The 23,684-nt window shown below is 42.1% G+C and overlaps 1 protein-coding gene across 2 annotated transcripts in view; it reads left to right on the forward strand.

The window, feature by feature from the left end:
- Window positions 1-23,684, forward strand: part of ctnna2 (catenin (cadherin-associated protein), alpha 2) — a 1,403,856-nt gene that overhangs the window by 716,732 nt on the left and 663,440 nt on the right. For both annotated transcript variants that reach the window (XM_055644902.1, XM_055644985.1), the window contains exon 9: window positions 8,565-8,717. In XM_055644902.1, the coding sequence (XP_055500877.1) occupies window positions 8,565-8,717 (153 nt within the window). The remainder of the gene's footprint in view (window positions 1-8,564; window positions 8,718-23,684) is intronic.

A 23,684-nucleotide genomic window follows, 5' to 3' on the forward strand; every position in this document is an offset into this window, starting at 1 on the left:
ACCTGAATGACTTTGGAGTGTGGGAAGTAACCGTAGCACCTGGAGAAAACCCATGCGCTCACAGGGAGAGCGTGCAAACTTTATACTGACAGCACTGTTTTCAAGTTTGACCCCGGGTCTCTGGTGCTGTAAGGCAGCAACTCTACCATTGTGCCGCTGTGCTATCCGATATTTCCATCAATCATTCTCGAATTCCACTCATCAAATTTTAATCTCCCAGTTTACCCCATATCTTTAAGTCCCTATGACCCTATGACCTTAATGGTGTGCAGTACTGGGGAACACTGAACCTTCACATTCCCTGGTCGATAAAGCAAAACTCCAAAATGGAAAGAGGGACTGGCGTAGATGGAGCATCTAGGTCTGTATGGCAGGGGAAGGGCCTGTTTCTGTACTGTATGACTCTATGACTCTGTCACTCTAAAATTTACAAAATGTGTAGGAAGGAACTGCAGATGCTGGTTTAAAACAAAGATAGACTGCAGGAACAAAGGGACAGGCAGCATCTCCGGAGAGAAATAATGGTTGACTTTCGGGTCTGAAGAAGGGTCTCGATCCGAAACGTCACCTAATCCTTCTCTCCAGAGATGCTGCCTGTCCCGCTGAGTTCCTTCAGCATTTTGTGTTTATCTTCATTCTAAAATGGACTATGAGAATTCATTGTCACTGGGCCATTGACAATGAGGGACTGACAGCTATCTGAAACAACATAGGCACCGTTCATCCAAAAGTTAGGACATAGGGTTTGCATATAATGAGCGCTTGACAGCACTGGGCCTCTATTCGCTGGAGTTTTGAAGGTTGAGGGAGGACCTAATTGAAACTTACAAAATAATGAAAGGCGTAGATAGAGTGGATGTGGAAAGGATGTTTCAACCAGTGGGAGAGTCCAGGACCAGAGGTCATCACCTCAGAATTAAAGAGCGCTCCTTTAGATAGGAGGTGAGAAGGAACTTCTTTAGTCAACCGGTAGTTAATCTGTGGAACTCATTGCCACAGAGGGCTTTGGAGGCCAACAGTTGATATTTTTAAGGCAGAGATAGACAAATCCTTGATTAGAATGGGTGTCAAGAGTTATGGTGAGAAGGCTGGAAAATGGGATTAGGAGGCTGAGATCAGCCATTATTGAATGGGATAGTACTCGATGGGCCGAATGGCCTAATTCTACTATATCTTGTGAACTTGTGACTATATTGAAGAATCTTTTGATTCTACAGGAGCAGATCAAAAAGTCAGAGATTCGCAACAAATCAGGCAGTACCCCAGGAGAGCAAAACAGAGTTCTTATTTCAGTATTAACAGCATTAAAGTTAGTTGATGCATTTTCACTATTAATGAAGAGTAAGCCAACCCTCAGGCGGCGCCTTATTAAATATGTATGGTCCATTAAGCATTTCTCTCCAATTGCTTTTTACTTAAATAAGAAGAGTGACAGCCCTGCATTAACCTAAAAAAAAAAGACACAAAGTGCTGGAGTAACTCAGCAGGTCAGGCATCACCCCTGGAGAACATGGATCAGGTCATGACCCTTCTTCAGACCCCGAAGGATCTGGTAGCTTTCTGTGGAAATGACCTGATATGATTATGCACTTCAAAAGGATAATAAAAAAATGTTTATAAATGTTAAAAATGTCCATATGTACTCTTGTTTGCCCTGTGATTATTGAAATACTTCCGCTGAAATCACAGATTTTCATTTGAAATCTTTATTCACGCAGATGTTGTTGGCCAATGTTTTTTCCAACACAAGCTGCCTTTGAGAAAGTGGTGCTAATACTCCCTTGTCAACTGTTCTTATCCTCATAGTAATGGTATTAATGGGGAATTCCATCAGGGGTGATGGGAAGAAGGCAGTAGAATGGGTTTAAGAATGATCAGCCGTGATTGAATGGCGGAGTGGACGACGGGCTGAATGGCCTAATTCTGCTCCTATCACATGAAATTATGAACTTATATAGAGCCAGCCACGATGAAGGTCGGAATGTCTGAACCTGAAATGTCACTTTATCCGTGTTCTCCAGAGATGCTGCCTAACCTGCTGAGTTACTCCAGCATGTGGTGTCCTTTTGTGTATTAACCAGCATCTGCAGTTCTTGTTTCTACTGAAGGACCATTGATTTGTTTTCAAGTCAGCATGGTGTTCCCATTTATAGATTTAAGGAACTGTAGATTCTGGTTTACAGGCTGAAGAAGGATTCCAGCACAAAACGTCATCCATCCATGGTCTTTAGAGATGCTGGCTTCCCCGCTGAGTTACTCCAGCACTTTGTTGGTGTTTTCATTTGCCTACTTCCCACAGTCTCCTTACTGTAGCTGGCAAGGACACGGGGAATGTGAGTGCAATTGATGTAGTAGCCTTTGTAACAAACTTAAATTAATTTTATTGCGATGCCACGTGGAACCATCGTGAACTGGTGGCAGAGCAATGAACGTCTGGAAACCTATTTTTTATGTAGCAAGCTCAGATTCTTTGCTGAAAACATTGAGTTTGACACAGAATTTGGCAACATTGTTTAGTTTACATTGAGCAGGTGTCTGCTGGCAAATTCGGAACATTTAAGGACCACACACTGCCCTGTCAACATGGGGAAATGTTAGTACAATTTGGGATGAAGGAGAGTGAGACAGATTGCAAACCCATTTTGACATATGGAGCTGTGTTTATTTTTAAGAGTGAGACACATGGAAACAGGTGATGCCTTTTAAAAGAATAAACCTCACTCTGAATGACTGAGAGTTGATGGGTCGGATCACACATGATGAGTCAGCAAATGTCAGGCAGGAAAAGTATTTGGATAGCAACTAGAATCATAGAGAGTCACAGAGCCCTATAACACAGGAATAGCCCCTTCGGCCCACCTTCTCTCTGCTGACCATGTAGACATGTTTGGCAAATCCCATTTGCTTATATTTGGCCCAAACCCCTCTAAACCCTTTCAGTCCATATAGTCGTCCAAATGTACTTTAAAAATTGTAAATGCATACATTTCTATAGCTTCCTCTGTATCACAGATACAGATACCTCATACTAGTTTCAAAGCTTGTTCAAAATTGTTCAAATTGGAAATGGGCACTTATTTTCATCAATTGTGTTGCGACTGAAGACTACCTTAAATTTAGTTTAGTTTACAGTGCTCAAACAGGTCCTTCAGCCCACCGTGTCTGCACCATCCAGCGATCCTCACACATGAACACTATCCTACACGAAGGACAATTTATAAACAAGCTAATTAACCTACAAACCCGTACGTCTTTGGAGTGTGGGTGCAAACTGAATATAACCATATAACAATTACAGCACGGAAACAGGCCATCTCGGCCCTACAAGTCTGTGCCGAACACTTATTTTCCCCTAGTCCCATCTACCTGCACTCAGACCATAACCCTCCATATCTTGCAGAAAACCCACGTGGTCAGGGGGAGAACTTACAAACTCTGTACAGACAGCACCCGTAGTCGGGATTGAACATGGTTCTCTGTGCTGCAAGCACTGTAAGGCAGCAACTGTACCACTGCACCACCATGCCGCCCTAAGGCTAACAGTAAGATCATTGTGTTGAAGGGAGAGGAGATAGTGTCTACTGTGAAAACACATTGGGCACACCAGTCGTGCTCTGCTCAGGAAATTAAAAATGGTGGCACTACTAAATAAATTAAGAATCATCTCCAAAATTTTCAGAAGTTTAACTCCAGACATCTTGTGTGTTAGTCTACATATCATGGATTAATCAATATTTTGTTGATTAAATAAACAGACTCAACCGTTCCACACAAAGGTTTGTGGAAACTTGGAACACTTCCTCCAGATTGCTTTGATTGCTGTGTTACTTGCAATTTCAATAATGCGATTGCCAAATTAATTCATAAGGAAATAAAGCCATGCGGATCAGGATGGGTAAATAGAGTCGAGGGGCAATTATGCCGCAACCAACCTTATGAATGTAGCATAAGTTGAAGGAATTAAATTACTTATCTCTATGTAATATGCAAGAAAATCCAGATGACATGACCCATTGAAATCATATTATGGCCTATAGATTACTTACCTCTTCATTAATTTTGAAAGATTGCTTCACAAGCATGTGGTGTTTAATGATTTCATGATGCAGTGGTGTTGCAGGGAATGATCATAAATGTTATACTGGTGTATTTATGCCTCCAGGCTTCCTTATATAAAATGAAAGCAATACTGTACAAGTATATTTTTCTGTTAAGGTCACTGATAAAGGTTAACTCATTCACTGAGCGGCGCAGCCATATTTTTTTTGCGCTCTTTGAAATTGTTGCAAGTATGAATAATGTTCTGCATTCCTCCACTGAGCATATATATCCCAGACGATTACGGGATATCATGCTGCTCTCTTATCTCTCACACGCGTAATGAATTCCTGCTCTCACCCATTCGCACAAATGCTTTGCGAGATGAGTTATTGTTGCCATGGCCCAATTCCTGGGGCACACAGATGTCGTTGAAATTGTAAGCTTGGTCATTTGGTAGTGCAGTTCTGCAAATGCTAGCCTGTGTTTGGGTGGACGTAAAACATAGAACCGTACAGCACAAGAATAATCCTGGAGTAACTCAGCAGGACAGGCAGCATCTCTGGAGAGAAGGAATGAATGATGTTTCGGGTCGAGACCCTTCTTCAAACTGGTTAGGGATAGGGAAACGAGAGATATAGACGATGATGTAGAGAGATAAAGAACAATGAATGAAAGACTATTAAACTCAACTCAAACAAAATCTGAACTTTAATAGCCTACTGCACTTTATATGCTTATTTATGTGTGTGTATATATATATATATTCAATGGTATATGGACACACTGATCTGTTCAGTATTGTTTATGCCTGCAATATTCTGTTGTGCTGAAGCAAAGCAAGAATTTAATTGTCCTATCTGGGCCACATGACAATAAACTCTCTTGAATCTTGAATCTTGAACCTTGAATCAAAAAAGTGACGATGATAAACATTGATAAAAAACTTATCCAGAAAAAGCAGCATACCGGAGGACTGGGAGACATTCAGAGACCAGCAGAGGAGGACGAAGGGCTTAATTAGGAAAGGAAAAATGGATTATGAAAGAAAACTGTCAGGGAACATAAAAACTGACTGCAAAAGTTTTTATAGATATGTGAAAAGAAAGAGATTAGTTAAAACAAATGTAGGTCCCTTGCAGTCAGAAACAGGCGAGTTGATCATGGGGAACAAGGATATGGCGGACCAATTGAATAACTACTTTGGTTCCGTCTTCACAAAGGAAGACATAAATAATCTGCCGGAAATAGCAGGGGCCCGCGGGTCAAAGAAGTTGGAGGAACTGATTGAAATCCAGGTTAGTCGGGAAGTGGTGTTGGGTAAATTGAATGGATTAAAGGCCGATAAATCCCCAGGGCCAGATAGGCTGCATCCCAGAGTACTTAAGGAAGTAGGTCTAGAAATAATGGATGCATTAGTAATAATCTTTCAAAACTCTTTAGATTCTGGAGTAGTTCCTGACGATTGGCGGGTAGCAAACGTAACCCCACTTTTTAAGAAGGGAGGGAGGAGAGAGAAAAAACAGGAATTACAGACCAGTTAGTCTAACATCGGTAGTGGGGAAACTGCTAGAGTCAGTTATTAAAGATGGGATAGCAGCACATTTGGAAAGTGGTGAAATCATTGGACAAAGTCAGCATGGATTTACGAAAGGTAAATCATGTCTGACGAATCTTATAGAATTTTTCGAGGATGTAACTAGTAGCGTGGATAGGGGGGAACCAGTGGATGTGGTGTATCTGGAGTTCCAGAAGGCTTTCGACAGGGTCCCACATAAGAGATTAGTATACAAACTTAAAGCACATGGCATTGGGGGTTCAGTATTGATGTGGATAGAGAACTGGCTGACAAACAGGAAGCAAAGAGTAGGAGTAAACGGGTCCTTTTCACAACGGCAGGCAGTGACTAGTGGGGTACCGCAAGGCTCAGTCCTGGGACCCCAGCTATTTACAATATATATTAATGATCTGGATGAGGGAATTGAAGGCAATATCTCCAAGTTTGCGGATGACACTAAGCTGGGGGGGCAGTGTTAGCTGTGAGGAGGATGCTAGGAGACTGCAAGGTGACTTGGATAGGCTGGGTGAGTGGGCAAATGTTTGGCAGATGCAGTATAATGTGAGGTTATCCATTTTGGTGGCAAAAACAGGAAAGCAGACTATTGTCTAAATGGTGGCCGATTGGGAAAGGGGGAGATGCAGCGAGACCTGTGTGTCATGGTACACCAGTCATTGAAGGTAGGCATGCAGGTGCAGCAGGCAGTAAAGAAAGTGAATGGTATGTTGGCTTTCATAGCAAAAGGATTTGAGTATAGGAGCAGGGAGGTTCTACTGCAGTTGTACAGGGTGAGACCACACCTGGAGGATTGCGTACAGTTTTGGTCTCCAAATCTGAGGAAGGACATTATTGCCATAGAGGGAGTGCAGAGAAGGTTCACCAGACTGATTCCTGGGATGTCAGGACTGTCTTATGAAGAAAGACTGGATAAACTTGGTTTATACTCTCTAGAATTTAGGAGATTGAGAGGGGATCTTATAGAAACTTACAACATTCTTAAGGGGTTGGACAGGCTAGATGCAGGAAGATTGTTCCCGATGTTGGGGAAGTCCGGGACAAGGGGTCACAGCTTAAGGATAAGGGGGGAATCCTTTAAAACCGAGATGAGAAGAACTTTTTTCACACAGAGTGGTGAATCTCTGGAACTCTCTGCCACAGAGGGTAGTTGAGTCCAGTTCATTGGCTATATTTAAGAGGGAGTTAGATGTGGCCCTTGTGGCCAAGGGGATCAGAGGGTATGGAGAGAAGGCAGGTACGGGATACTGAGTTGCATGATCAGCCATGATCATATTGAATGGCGGTGCAGGCCGAATGGCCTACTCCTGCACCTAATTTCTATGTTTCAATGTTTATCCCTAACCAGTCTGAAGAAGGGTCTCGACCCAAAACGCACCCATTCCTTCTCTCCATAGATGCTGCCTGTCCCACTGAGTTACTACAGCTTTTTGTGTCTATCTTCGGTGTAAACCAGTATCTGCATATCTTTCCTACACAAGAACAGTCCTTTCAACCCACAATATCTGTGCTGAACATGATGCCAGCACATTGTCCATTTCCCTCCATTCCCTACACATCCATCTGCCTATCTAAAAGCTTCTTAAATGCCACTATTGTATCTTATTCCAGCAACACCCCTGGCTGCACATTCCAGGCAACCACCAGTCTGTGTTAAAAAAATGTTCTGCACATCCTCTTTTAATTTGTTCCTCTCACCTCACAGCTCTACTGTCTGGTCTTTGACATTTCCACCCTGGGGAAAATGGGTTCTGACACTCTACCCCATCTATGCCTCTCATAATGACATGCTCTTGATTCCCTCTGCCCCTGATTCTCAGTCTGAAGAAGGGCCTCGATCTGAAATGTCACCTATTCCTTTTATCCAGAGATGCTGCCTGACCCATTGAGTTACTCCAGCTTTTTGTGTCTATCTTCGGTGTGTTCAGCATCTGCAGTTCCTTCCTGCACTTCCTTGGAACTTTGCTGATAGAGAGTAAACTAACATTTTTTTCTGACTTTTAGAGTGTAACAGTTTGACTCAGATCAGGAATATGAATATTAGAATGTTTAGGATTGACACTTTTGGACAGTGGGCATGCATCTATGGTGTATTTGGGATAAGCAGGTGCACTGCCTACAATCTTCCAGCACATACTCCTGGCAAACATGTTATGTTGCTTTGGGCAGTAAACCAAAATGTCCCCTTACATGGCAAAAAAGGGAAAAATAGTACAGTAATCGAGTATTCATATTGGTTTATTATTGTCACGTGTACAGGGGTATAATCAAAAACTTTATTTCATGTGCTATCCGGTCATACCATACCATAAAGAGTTCATCAGGGTATCTAAAAATTAGTAACAGCTTCTGACCACAGATATTCACTCGGAATGGATAAATAAGTTGTCACTTGTGAGTCAAAATAAATGACTTGATTCACTTTGGCTGAATTGATGAGCGCTGTGAGTATAATTCACAATATGTGGCCCACCATGCTGACACTCTGTTCTTTAGCCACCAGAAGAATCATTTCTGAAACCTGTAGTTTTAACATTATTACGATAAAGGTTGTTTAGTCTGTCTTCTTTAACTATTGTCAATGTTGATGTAACAAAGCGGATGGAAAACTATGAATCACACGGAGTTCTACTTAGGACTTCGGTCAATCAAGGTTGTTTTGTACTGAGATTAATTAATTTATCTGGGTGTTTCGTGCCTGACACGATAGTTACTATTAACCAAGGGACTGGTGTTGTTAACATTTAAAGTGGCTCACTGCAGTTTGCAATCAGATTCAATATCTACTTCAGTGCATCCATGGTAATAGTATGAACCATTAAGACATGGTTTACATATCGTTGAGAACAAATTATCTTTATTAATTCGGCAAAAGCTTATATAAACATAGGTCGTTTTATTCATTTACAGCATTATTATTAATCATTTATTCTACTTTCTTTTCTTTCCAAAGCTTCGCAAGGCTGTCATGGATCACATCTCTGACTCATTTCTGGAAACCAATGTTCCTCTGTTGGTTCTCATCGAAGCAGCTAAGAGTGGCAATGAGAAGGAGGTGAAGGAATACGCACAGGTCTTCCGCGAGCATGCTAACAAGCTTGTCGAGGTGAGTTTGTTCCATATTTGAAATGTCATGCCTTGAACTCATGAGTTTTCATAACTATGAATGTACTCTCAACTACAACTAGAGATAATGGATAAAGCCACCACTTGGTGTAGCAATTAGTCATACTGAACTGCCAAACCTGAGTCTAATTGTTTGTTGTCCCATCATATCCATGACATTGGTCGGTATGCTGTGCTGAGTCCTATGAACATGAATCGCTGTTGCATGTGTAGGAGCAAAATGGAAAAGCCACACGGAGTTGGTGTTGCAGTGAACCGGCGATTTATTACAATTGCTGTGCACCAACTGGCCAGCCAAAGCTGAACTCCAAGTATGTACAAATCTTAATAAAGCACCTGTTACTTCAAACACCAACTCCACGTGGCCTTTTCTTTTTGCTCCTTCAGATAAATATAGCATCAGGAAGATTTATGATATAGTCCATGATCAAGTAAACTCTATACTCATTGCTATTTAACTTAGTCCAGCAAATGGGCAATGATGATATGAGTAAGATTTAAAGCTCCCTCATATTATTCTTCAGCAATTTTTCATAATTTCTCAGGGGGGATGGAAACATTTTAAATGATTCAAAACTATCCTCAATAAGATTTGTGATATGTACTTTCTTCATATTGCCATTGAAGTGAGGGCTTCAAATATATTGTTGTCTGGTTTTATCCTAAATGAATTTTGCATCTTCTTACCCCATAGTCTTTACAAACTACGAACATGATGAGGGCACTACTTTTTTAATGACCAATAATTATGTTCTTGGAGTTTACGAGCACTTGTTAAGCTTATCATTATTTTGTTGAATAGATAAGTGTGTGAACTGTCCACATTTGCTTGAGTTTTTAAATCCATTAAACGTTTGGTGGCATGTAAAATTCACAAGCCCAATACACTTCTTTTTAAATGCTCCTGTGTTTGACGCTCTGATAATTGCTGTTTCTGGTCAAAGATTGTCACCAACAATTTAAGCTGTCTGTTTGACTGGATTCTAATTTGTCACTACTGCGTTGGATTTTAATCAAACTTGAGAATAAATTTGTCTCATCAAAGAAATATGCTAGTAAACTAACTATTAGCGAGTGCAGTGAAACCATAAAATATTTTGAAATCTACCATCTCAAAACTAATTATAGTTCTTCTTTGGGACCTGTTCATGGATCAAGTGGTATTTCCACAACTGTGTCTTTCATTAGTTATTCTGTCACCTTCCTTTTCAGCTTTAGGCAGCTGAAAGTCGCTGTTTTCCGTCCTCTTCTGCCACTGTATTTATTCTCCTGAGATTCAAGGTTATTTTATCATTGTAAGGTAAATGGATTGAATATTTCAGAAGTGGTATTGAGATTGGGCTGATGGTGGGCCTTTGTGTTTGGCTTGACCATAGATATTCTAGATATTCCCAAACCAATAGGATACAAGGACATTTGCTTCCCACCAGGTTTGGGAGCAAGAAACATTCATAAAAATGGAAATCACCGTGCAAGGTAGAAGGTTAAAGAAGATGGAGAAGGAAATGAGAGATCAACACGAGGAATGTACAGAGTGTGTAGGAAGGAACTGCAGATGCTGGTTTAAACCAAAGATAGAGACAAAATGCTGGAGTAACTCAGCGAGTCAGGTAGTATCTCTGCAGAGAACGATTAGTTGACGTTTCAGGTCAATACCCTTTTTTCAGAGGATGTTCCATAGGATGGGAATCAGGGAATATCTCAGTGTCACAGGTCAATATGAAAGTTGAGTGAAGTGTAGGGGAGGTGTTGGGGTTGTGTAGATGTGATGGCCTAGAAATGTAACTATACACTAAAAAATTACTACGCAGCACACTAATGGATGACTCGTAGTGAACTTCAATTACCATCAAGGTAAATGTCGTTTTGTACCTGCGAGTGGATAATCTCAGATACATGAAATAGCTAAGGGAAATCTTGAAATCAAGGAGAATAAATTCATACCTTCAGAGACATGAAACGATTGTGAAAAATATTAGATGTTTACATCAGGCAGGGGATTTCCTTCACTAGAACGGATCAGGAAAATGAGAAAGGAGAGGAGTTCATTGGGGAAAGATGCAGTATAATTTTTCATATGCTCTCATGTGGGAAGGAAATGGTTCCCACATCAGTGAAGGAACATTGTGTAAATGATATCCAAATTAACTCCTGTCTGTAGTTTAGGAATGGATGGAATTTTTTTTTGCAATTGTGGCATGTAAAAAACTTCAGTTCACAAGAAATGTTTGCTGGATATTTCTGATCTGTTGTTGTTGAATTTCCACAGCCAACCCATTTCTGGTATGTATGCATGCCTTAGTGTGTATAAGAATGAAATTGGTATCTAGAGTACAGAAATCATGTTTGTTTCTAAATGTGAATGATGCCATGTTCATAGAAACATAGAAACATAGAAATTAGGTGCAGGAGTAGGCCATTCGGCCCTTCGAACCTGCACCGCCATTCAATATGATCATGGCTGATCATCCAACTCAGTATCCCGTACCTGCCTTCTCTCCATACCCTCTGATCCCCTTAGCCACAAGGGCCACATCTAACTCCCTCTTAAATATAGCCAATGAACTGGCCTCGACTACCCTCTGTGGCAGAGAGTTCCAGAGATTCACCACTCCCTGTGTGAAAAAAGTTCTTCTCATCTCGGTTTTAAAGGATTTCCCCCTTATCCTTAAGCTGTGACCCCTTGTCCTGGACTTCCCCAACATCGGGAGCAATCTTCCTGCATCTAGCCTGTCCAACCCCTTAAGAATTTCATAAATTGTTCAGCTAGACAGAAGAGGAATGAAAATGAGATCATGCAGATCAAGAACGGGAATCACCCCTTGGTCTCTCAAGCCTGCTAGGCCACTTAATAATGACGGCACGGTGATGCAGCAGTAGAGATGCTGCCTCACAGCACCAGAGACCCGGGTTCGATCCTCACTATGGGTGCTCTCTGAGTGGAATTTGTCTTTTCTCCCTGTGACTGCATGGGTTTTCTCTGGGTGTAGACAAAAATGCTGGAGAAACTCAGCGGGAGCAGCAGCATCTATGGAGCGAAGAAAATAGGCAACGTTTCGGGCCGAAACCCTTCTTCAGACTAGCCTATTTCCTTTGCTCCATAGATGCTGCTGCAACCGCTGAGTTTCTCCAGCATTTTTATCTACCTTCAATTTTCCAGCATCTGCAGTTCCTTCTTGAACATGTTATCTGGGTGTTCCGGTTTCCTCCAACGTTTCAAAGACATGCAGATTTTGAGGTTAATTAGCTTCTGTAAATTGCCCCTAATGTTTAGGATGCAAAAGTGGGATGACTGCTTACAACCCAACGGTATGAATATTGGTGGTTACACAAAAAAGCTGGAGAAACTCAGCGGGTGCAGCAGCATCTATGGAGCGAAGGAAATAGGCAACGTTTCGGGCCGAAACCGTATGAATATTGACTTTCCTAACTTAAAGTAACCCTGGCTTTCCCTCTGCATCCCTTCCCCTTCCTAGAACTTTGACCAATCTGACTGTCTCCCTGGTTAATTTTTATCACTGTATGCTTCGTTGTCAACTTGTCCCAGCTAACAATGATCTATTCTACATTCTCCTTGAACTTCATACCCTTCGATGTCTCGTTTTCACACCTTACCTTTCCTCATCTCTGTGTCGCCCTCTCCCCTGACTCTCAGTCTGTAGAAGGGTCTCGATCCAAAACGTCACCCATTCCTTCTCTCCAGAGATGCTGCCTGTCATGAAGAGTTATTTTAGCATTTTGTGTTGATCCAGGAATGCAAATACTGGAATCTGAGCAAAACTTAGCCGTCTATAACAAGGGTCCCGACCTGAAGCCATGTCAGTCCATTCTCTTTCCAAATGCTACCTGACCCATTGAGTTCCTCCAGCACTTTGTGATTTGCTCTCTGATCACAGCATTCATAAGATTGTAAGATCATAAGCGATAGTAGTTGAATTAGGCCATTCGACCCACCAAGTCTACGTCGCCATTCAATCATAGCTGATCTATCTCTCCCTCCTAACCCCGTTCTTCTCCCTTCTTACCATAACCTCTGACCTGTACTAATCACTAATCTATCTATCTCTGCCTTAAAAATATCCACTGACTTTTTCTCCACATCCTTCTGTGGCAAAAATTCAACAGATTCACCACCCGTTGTTTTTGACCGAAAACTTTGCTTTTGTTCCTGGCATTTACATCTCACCATCATCCGATTCATCTTGCTGCCGAGGCACTGATATGGGAACGGGCTTGCTTCGAACAATTTCCAAAAGTTGAAACACTTTAAGTGTTTCCAAAAATGAAACAAAAACGTCACCCATTCCTTCTATCCATAGATGCTGCCTGTCCCACCGAGTTGCTCCAGCATTTTATGTCTATTAACTGTGAAGGCTTAGCAGGGACTTCATTCAAAAGAAATGGATCATTTTCTGAGTATTAATGGGATATGGGGTAATGCTGTAAAAAGCTTAGTTTAGTTTAATTTACTTAAGAGATACGGTGCAGAAACGCCCTTTTGGCCTTCCGAGTCTGCACCGACCAGCGATCACTGCACACTAACACTATCCTACCCACATTCATTTACAATTTTACCAAAGCCAATTAACCTACAAACCTGTACATCTTTGAAGTGTGGGAGGAAACCGCAGCACATGGAGAAAACCCATGCAGGTAGCGGGGGTAATGTACAAACACCATACAGACAGCATCCTTGGTCAGGATTGCACCCGGGTCTCTGGCGCTGTAAGGCAGCAACTGTACCACTGCACCACAATGCCACCATCAAATAAGAACTTGCATTATTTTAATAAATGATAGATCAGTCTTGAAAGGCCAAATTTCATACTCCTATTTCTTCTGTTCTCACACTGCGGAAGGGAGAGATGCCAACTTAAACGGGCACTAACCAAGCATATCCAGCAGAAGAGGTCTTCACTAGAGTAAAGCCAAAATATCCTGGGAACCCGAATGAGGTTTATCCCTCCGTTAATTGACAAATAACATCCTGCTGTTGCTTTACCATCTACCGCTAGGCAAAGGTTCAGTCATAAGCATAATCTACCAAGCTGGGAGCTGAGAAGGAACCTTGTAGTTCAAGTGGCTGTAGATTTTACATTTGTCAAGCAAGAAAATATGCTCAGAAACTCTGTTCCTTTATAAATAGAAACATAGAAACATAGAAAATAGGTGCAGGAGTAGGCCATTTGGACCTTTGCGCCTGCACCGCCATTCAATACTGATCATGGAGTGGTGGTGCAACTCCAGTATCCCGTACCTACCTTTCTCCATAACCCCTGCTCCCTTTACATAGAAACATAGAAAATAGGTGCAGGAGAAGGCCATTCGGCCCTTTGAGCCTGCACCGCCATTCAATATAATCATGGCTGATCATCCAACTCAGTATCCCGTACCTACCTTCTCTCCATACCCCCTGCTCCCTTTAGCCACAAGGGCCACATCTAACTCCCTCTTAAATATAGCCAATTAACTGGCCTCAACTACTTTCTGTGGCAGAGTACCAGAGATTCACCACTCTCATTGTGAAAAATGTTTTTCTCACCTCGGTCCTAAAAGATTTCCCCCTTATTCTTAAACTGTGACCCAGAACCTTTAAGTGACAAAACATGGTCTTTCACAGATGCCCGTAGCATTTGTAGACAAATACCAACAGCCTTTGTTTCTCAAAAGACATACCTTTAATAAAGTATGAGTATGACGTCAATTCATCATGACATTTCCATCTTTCTATTCTCAATCCAATTTAAGTTCCTTCCCTGAATGATATCTGAAATCACCTGTATCAACAATGTTTCAGCACTGGGGACTTCTGTGAGCGTTGCTCACATTCGAGTTATGCTTCACAGCCACCAGCAACAAGCGTTGACATGTTGCTGTGTGAGCTTTAATCCGTTGGGATTAACCTGAAAATTGAAAGTAATAAGAATGTTGGACGAAAGACACGATTGAAAGATGAATGCTTTTATTTCTCATTATCCAAGGAGTATGATTAATTTTTTGTTTACAAAGGGACAGAATGAAACTTCAGTTGGTTTCACCGATCCAATACTTCAATATGTTGATTATTTTCACAAAGATATAACAGCACATTTTCAAAAGAGCACACTTAGCATTAGTCAGAAAGAACATTTCCATTTTATTGACTGTAATGACTGTTTGGACAGAAAATATGGTTCAGTGGACACGTCAATGAAAATAATGTAAAATGATCCTTTAATTACTGTATAATTGAAGATGCCAGATGATTCACAAGCGTGCAGATAAAATGCTAGTCTTTCATATAATTTGGGAAATATTTAGAATGTCGATTATAGAACAGTAGAGCATAGGAACAGGCCCTTTGGCCCACAATATCTGTGCCGAATGAACATGATGCTGTTAAACTAATCTCCTCTGCCTGTATGTAACCCATATGCCTCTGTACAATGCATATCCGTGTGCATATCTAAAAGCCCCTTAAATGCAACTGTTGTATCTACTCCGCCACCATCCTTGGTAGTGCGTTCCAGACTGCCACCAGTCTCTGTGTAAAATACACACCGCGCACGTCTCTTTTAAACTTTGCCCCTCTCAACTTCAAGCTATGCCTTCCAGTCTTTGACAGGAAAAAAAGTTCTGACTGTCTACTCTATATCTCCCTCTCATTATTTTATATACTTCTAATGAGTCTCCCCTCAGCTTCCGAAGCTCCAGAGAAAACAATCCCAGTTTGTCCAACCTCTCCTTATAACTAAGACCCACAAATCCAGGGTGCATTCTTGTTCACCTGGTCTACATCCTCTCCAAAGTCTCCATATCCTTCCTTTAATAGGGCGACCAGAACTGCACATAATACTAGGCTTAACCAAATCCCTAGATTGGTATCAAAATATTATTTTATTTTAGCTTTTTTCTTTAGAAAGAGGCCCTTTTATTCCTAACACTCACCTAAATGTTATTATTTCAGTTACAAATTTAAGTTATGATGATTACAATGTACTTCTACAGTACTTTGTTGGCTGTGATACATTTTTAGCTTCATTCATAGAGGGAACTGAATAAATGCCGTAATCTCACTCAATATTTTATTTTTTTTATCACTGGCAGTGGCTAGAATTAATGACTGTTCTACCTCAACGAATGTTCATGTAACACATACTAAAGATGTGATTACTGAAATAATAAGAACTTTCAAAGGGGGTTTAATGTGTAGGTGAGGGAGGATGTAAAATGTAGATTAAGGATTAGGCGATCACTCACAGGCAATGAAGGTTGGTCTGGTTGTTTTAGTGACTGTTCATGCCAAGACTGGATGAACTAAGTTTGGATATTTAATCGATAGCAAAAACCAAACTTCAGGAGAAACTTGTTCAAGAAGGAACTGCAGATGCTGGAAGATTGAAGGTACACAAAAAATGCTGGAGAAACTCAGCAGGAAGACTATGCGGAGGTTGGGCGATTGTTTCGCCGAACACCTCCGCTCAGTCCGCAATAACCTACCTGAACTCCCGGTGGCTCAGCACTTCAACTCCCCCTCCCATTCCCAATCCGACCTCTCTGTCCTGGGTCTCCTCCATTGCCAGAGTGAGCAACACCGGAAATTGGAGGAACAGCACCTCATATTCCGCTTGGGTTGCTTGCGTCCGGCTGGCATGAACGTTGAATTCTCCCAGTTTTGCTAGCCCTTGCTGTCTCCTCCCCTTCCTTAACCCTCGAGCTGTCTCCTCCCATCTCCCCGCCCTCGGGCTCCTCCTCCTCCCTTTTTCCTTCCTTCTCCCCCCCACCGCCCATCAGTCTGAAGAAGGGTTTCGGCCAGAAACGTCACCTATTTCCTTCGCTCCATAGATGCTGCTGCACCCGCTGAGTTTCTCCAGCATTTTTGTGTACCTTCAGGGGAAACTTTGCTGGTTGAAAAGCATCTGTGGAGGGAAATCAATGGTTGATATATCGGGTCACAGCCGAGTCCATCATGCAAACCAGTTCCCTCCCCCATTGATTCCAATAGCACTTCATGTTGCTTTGGGAAAGCAGTCAATATAATCAAGGACCACTCATACTACGGTAATTCTCTCTTCTCCCCTCTCCTGTCAGACAGTAGATAAAAAAAGCTTCAAAGCCCGTACTGCCAGATTCAACAACAACAAGGTGGCGCCGACAATGGCTGCCTCGCCAACGGTCTGTCTCTTCTTTTTCCTTCGTTGTTGTTTTTAGATTGTTGTAAAATGCATGTTTTAGTGTGCTGCGTGGGGGGTGATGAGGGTGGTGGGGGTAACGTTTTTCAAATCTCTTTCCTCGACGGAGATGCAACTTTATCCATGTCGTGCCTCCGTCCACACTGTGGCCTAACATCGTGGAGCTGGTGACCGACTTCGGGAGCCCCAAGCCGCAGGAGTTTCAATCGCACCGACGTGGGAGTTTCGATCGCATCGACGTGGGAGCTTCGATTGCCGAATGTGGGAGCTTTGATTGCCCCCACTGCGGATGATTCAACTCCCACAATCGCGGGAGAAAAAAGAGGAAAGAAGATAACACTTCATTGCCTTCCATCACAGTGAGGAATGTGGTGGATATTCATGTCAAATTTTGTGTAGTTGTATGTCTTGTTGCTTTTTTGGTATGACTGCATGGCAAATCAAACTCCCCGTATGTTGCAAAACATACTTGGCCAATAAATTAAGATTATAATTATTATGATTATGAACTTATTTCCGCTGTAAACAAGCTCTTAATTGGGTTCTCAAATGCCAAGGATTTATTTCTGAACTAGCAATCTACATTGCAGCCATTGCACTTTGTTGTCTGCACTTTCTCTACAGCTGTAACACATTATTCTGCACTGTTTGTGTTTCATTTTTCCACTACCTAATCTACACATGCGTAGGAACATTTCAATCAAATGTGATCTGCCTGGATATCACGCACAACAACGTTTTTCACTGCATCATATACACGTGAAAATAATAAACCAATATCGACAACAACCATGATGCAGAATCTCAATCTGAAATGTCGACAACTCCTTTCATCCACATACGCTGCTCATCCTGCTGAGTTATCCCCAGCAGTTTTTATTTTGCATTGAATTCCCGAATCTGCACTCTCTTGTGCTTCCATTGTTGATTTCCTTGTCCAATGTAGAAGCAGCAGTAATCCATTCTGGCCTCTGCTTTGACATGTAATTAATCTATGAATGCTCTGTAAACTCAACTATCTTTGAGTATTGACCTTTCATGCGCCAACCAAATCAAAATCTATTAATTTCAGTGTTGAAAATGTCAGTTGATCCAGTGGCTAACGTTGTCAGGTGAATCAAGTTCCATAGTGACTCCAGAAAATGGAGATACAAACTGGAGGAACAGCATCTCATAATCCACTTAGTTCACAACCCAATGGAATGAATAATGAATTTTCCAATTTTAGGCAAACACCTCCCACCCCTTTCTCCCCATGCCCCCCTCTTCCTCCACCTGGTACCTATTTCTCCCCTCCCCTCGTCCCTCATTCCTTCCTCTAGCTTCACAATTCACAAGTCTTGTGGAAATGCCTCAGATGTTGCTTCCGTATCTGCTTTTATTTCAGACATTAAATTTTCATGCTGGAAATGCTGGAATTCCTGCCTACGTTTTATATTACTTCTTAAAAAAAAACAACAACATTTATCCGAATTTAATGGTTTAAATAAAAAATAGAATTGACTTGAATTGATGTTTTTGAAAAGCTAACAAAGTATATTGATGAAGGCAATGCCATAGATGTTGTCCACATGGACTTTACTAAGGCATTTGTCATGGTCCTGCATGGCAGACAGACCAAAAGATCAGGCACATGGGATATAAGGCAAGCTGTCATATTGTAATATTGATTACAACATTTGGCTTGGAAAGCATAGACGGCGATTGCTTTTATGACTGGATTTCTATGACTAAATATAGGACTGACTAGGATCCTTGGGTTTGTAATACACTTTAATCACTTGGGCATCAATGTAGTGAGTATGTTTAGTAAGTTTGCAGAGGACTCAAAGATTGTTGGGGTTGTTTATCCCAGTGTGGAGGAGGCTGTCACAAAGTCATAGAGTCATACAGTATGGAAACAGGCCCTTAAGTCCAACTTGCCCACACCGGCCAACATGTCCCATTTCCACCAGCCCCACCTGCCTGCGTTTGACCCCTATTCCTCTAAACCTGTCCTATTGATGCCCCTCTCTTAAACATTGTGATATTACCTGCCTCAACTACCTCTTCCGGCAGCTCGTTCCAAACACCCACCACCCATTGTGTGAGAAAGTTACTTGTCAGGTTCTTATTAAATCTTATTAAACACCCCATCACCTTAAACCTATGTCCAATGTACCGAAACCTATGTACAATACAATATAATACAATAATACGTTGTACAATGCAATACAATACAGCGTGGAAACAGGCCCTTCAGTCCAACTTTCCCACACTGGCCAACATGTCCCAGCTACACTAGTCCCACCTGCCCGTGTTTGGTTCTTGATTCCCCTACTTTGACGAAGACACACTGTGCGTCTTCCTGATCGATTCATCTCATGGAGGACGCTGATGCATGACCTGATAGAAGTACAAAATTATGAAGGGATGGATAAGGTAGATATTAAAAATAAAATGTCCCATATTGGGAGTGTTTAATTGGAGCGGACCCAAATATAAGGCGAAGTAGAAAGTTTGGCGGCAAAAACAAGGGGGCAGATTATTATCTCAATGGGGATAGGTTAGGTAAGGGGGAGGTACAGCGAGACCTGGGCGTCCTTGTACACCGGTCACTGAAAGTTGGCTTACAGGTACAGCAGGCATTGAAGAAAGCTAATGGAATGTTGGCCTTCATAACAAGAGGATTTCAGTATAGGAATAAATAAGTTTTTCTGCAGTTGTATAGGGCTCTGGTGAGACCACATCTGGAGTATTGTGTACAGTTTTGGTCTCCTAATTTGAGGAAGGACATCCTTGTGATTGAGGCAGTGCGGCGTAGGTTCACGAGATTGATCCCTGGGATGGTGGGACTGTCAAATGAGGAACGTTTGAAAAGACTAGGCTTGTATTCACTGGAATTCAGATGGATGAGGGGATATCTTATAGAAACATATAACATTATAAAAGGACTGGACAAGCTAGATGCTGGAAAAATGTTCCCAATGTTGGGTGAGTACAGAACCAGGGGCCACAGTCTTAGAATAAAGGGGAGGTCATTTAAGACTGAGGTGAGAAAAAACATTTTCACCCAGAGAGTTGTGAATTTGTGGAATTCCCTGCCACAGATGGCAGTGGAGGCCAAATCACTGGATGGATTTAAGAGAGAGTTAGATAGAGCTCTAGGGGCTAATGGAGTCAAGGGATATGGGGAGAAGGCAGGCACTTGTTATTGATAGGGGACGATCAGCCATGATCACAATGAATGGCAGTGCTGGCTCGAAGGGCCGAATGGCCTCCTCCTGCACCTATTTTCTGTTTCTATGTTTCAAGGGTATCTGAGAGATTTTTGTTTCAAATAGTAGTTGGAATGTGAAACACTGCTTGAGGAAGTAGTGGAGGCGGAAAATCTTACAACATTTAAGAAGCATCTGGACAATTGAGGCCTAGAGTTCTGTGGACCAAATGGAGGTAAATGGAACTAATATGGGTCTGTACAACGCCAGTCCGCAGGGCCTATTTATGTGCTCTTTGATTCTGTCTCAGTGACTCAAAGAAAAAGAATACAGCTCGCTGGTTTGAAAGCACAAAGTACTTGACCGTACTTAACAACAAAAGCAGTCATGAGCCAAAGATTATACTCAAAATGATATATTGAATCACCTTCTTGAATCTTTGCGTTCTTCTCGCGAAAGTAATTTCGCAGTGTTGGTGGTAATGGAGTTTCAAATGTATATCCAACTACATCAAGTCCAAAACACAAGATTTTGGAGGAACTCGATGAATCAAGTCAATGCAGGGAATGAGCAGACAAAGCTTCATATCGGGATACTTTTTCAGACTGATAGGGGCCGGAGGCAGAAAGCTGGAAAAGAGAGGTGGGGGCAGGACAAAGCTTGGCCACTGAAGGGTGGTTATAGGAGAAGGGGTGTGGATTAAATCATGCTACTTCACAGAAGAATTGCAAATCATGCTTTTCAGATGTACCTTCTATCCTTGTCCTTCTTGGTTGGTCGAGATAATATTTCTGAGAATTACAGCCTCTTAACATAGAAACATAGAAAATAGGTGCAGGGGGAGGCCATTCAGCCCTTCGAGCCGGCACCGCCATTCATTGTGATCATGGCTGATCGGCCCCAATCAATAACCCGTGCCTGCCTTCTCCCCATATCCCTTGATTCCACTAGCCCCTAGAGCTCGATCTAACTCTCCCTTAAATCCATACAGTGATCTTGGCCTCCACTGCCCTCTGTGGCAGGGAATTCCCCAAATTCACAACTCTCAGGGTGAAAAAGCTTTATCTCACCTCAGTCTTAAATGGCCTCCCCTTTATTCTAAGACTGTGGCCCCTGGTTCTGGACTCACCCAACATTGGGAACATTTTTTCCTGCATCTAGCTTGTCCAGTCCTTTTATAATGTTATATGTTTCTATAAGATACCCCCTCATCCTTCTAAACTCCAGTGAATACAAGCCTAGTCTTTTCAATCTTTCCTCATATGACAGTTCCCAGGGATCGATCTCGTGAACTTGCCTCAATCACAAGGATATCCTTCCTCAAATTAGGAGACCAAAACTGTACGCAATACTCCAGATGTGAACTTACCAGAGCCCAACACAACTGCAGAAGAACCTCTCTACTCCTATACTGAATTCCTCTTGTTATGAAGGCCAACATTCCATTAGCTTTCTTCACTGCCTGATGTACCTGCACGCCAACTTTCAGTGACCGGTGTACAAGGACACCCAGGTCTTGCTGCCCCCTTACCTAACCTAACCCCATTGAGATAAGAAACTGCCCCCTTGTTTTTGCCACCAAAGTGGATAACCTCACATTTATCTATATTATACTGCATCTGCCACGCATCTGCCCATTCACAAACCTATCCAGGTCACCCTGCAACTTCCTAACATCCTCTTCACAGTTCCCACTGCCACCCAGCGTTGTGTCATCTGCAAAATTGCTGGTGTTGCTCCTAATTCCCTCTTCCAAATAATTAATATATAAACAGTTGCGGCCCCTACACCGAGCCTTGCGGCACTCCACTTGTCACTACCTGCCATTCTGAAAAGGACCCGTTCACTCCTACTCTTTGCTTCCTGTTTGCCAACCAATTTTATATCCACGTCAACACCCTACCCCCAATACCATATGCTTTAATTTTAGTAACCAGTCTCCCGTGCGGGACCTTGTCAAAGGCTTTCTGAAAGTCTAGATACACTCCATCCACTGGCTCCCCATCATCCATTTTACATGTCACATCCACAAAAAATTCCAGAAGATTAGTCAAGCATGATTTTCCTTTCATAAATCCATGCTGACTTCGACCAATTGTTTTACTTCTATCCAAATGCCCTATTATTAACTCTTTAATAATTGACTCCAGCATCTTTCCCGCCACCGAAGTCAGGCTAACTGGTCTGTAATTCCCCGTTTTCTCTCTCGCTCCTTTCTTGAAAAGTTGGATAACATTAGCTATCCTCCAATCCACAAGAACTGATCCTGAATCTATTGAACATTGGAAAATGATCACCAATGCATCCACTATTGCTGGAGCCACCTCCCTGAGGACCCTGGGATGCAGACCATCAGGCCCTGGGGATGTATCATCCTTCAGTCACATTAGCCTACCCAATACTATTTCTCGCCTAATGAACATTTCTTTGAGTTCTTCGACCCCCTTAGATCCTCCGTCCTCCAGTACTTCTGGGAGATTGATTGTGTCTTCCTTAGTGAAAACAGATCTCAAGTACCTGTTCAACTGTTCTGCCACTTCCTTGCTCCCCATAATAATTTCACCCCCGTCTGCCTTCAAGGGACCCACATTTGACTTTGCTAAGTCTTGAAGTGACCTCCAGCAAACTGCAATAGAAATATTTAGGATACATGCTGGGTAGTCACAAAGAGTCATAGAATCATCTTACCCCATTTCATCAAACTGATCAGCACAAACCTGGGGTAGGGGTGAACAGGGACCAGGGAATACTTTGAACAGGTACTTTGGACACTAACAATCTCACAGATGTACTAGTGGCCGGAGGACCTAGGGTGACGGAGGAACTGAAGGAAATTCACATTAGGCAGGAAATGGTGTTGGGTAGACTGATAAATCCGCAGGGCCTGATGGTCTGCATCCCAGGGTACTTAAGGAAGTGGCTCTAGAATTCATGGACGCATTGGTGATCATTTTCCAATGTTCAATAGATTCAGGATCAGTTTCTGTGAATTGTAGGGTGGCTAATGTTATCCCACTTTTTAAGAAAGGAGGGAGTGAGAAAACAGGGAATCATAGACTATTTAGCCTGACATCGGTGGTGGGGAAGATGCTGGAGTCAATTATTAAGGCTTAATTAGGAAAGGGAAAATAGATTATGAAATAAAACTGGCAGGGAACATAAAAACTGACTGCAAAAGTTTTTATAGATATGTGAAGAGGAAAAGGTTAGTTAAAACAAAAGTAGGTCCCTTGCAATCAGAAACAGGCAAATTGATCATGGGGAACAAGGTCATGGCAGACCAATTGAATAACTACTTGGGTTCTGTCTTCACTAAGGAAGACATAAATAATCTGCCGGAAATAGCAAGGGACCTGGGGTTAAATGAGATGGAGGAACTGAGTGAAATCCAGGTTAGCCGGGAAGTGGTGTTAGGTAAATTGAATGGATTAAAGGCCGATAAATCCCCAGGGCCAGATAAGATGCATCCCAGAGTACTTAAGGAAGTTGCCGCAGAAATAATGGATGCATTAGTGATAAATTTTCAAAACTCTTTAGATTCTGGAGTAGTTCCTGAGGACTGGAGGGTAGCTAATGTAA

The sequence above is a fragment of the Leucoraja erinacea genome, chromosome 1 (assembly GCF_028641065.1).
Source record: "Leucoraja erinacea ecotype New England chromosome 1, Leri_hhj_1, whole genome shotgun sequence".
In the NCBI taxonomy this organism is placed as follows: domain Eukaryota; kingdom Metazoa; phylum Chordata; class Chondrichthyes; order Rajiformes; family Rajidae; genus Leucoraja; species Leucoraja erinaceus.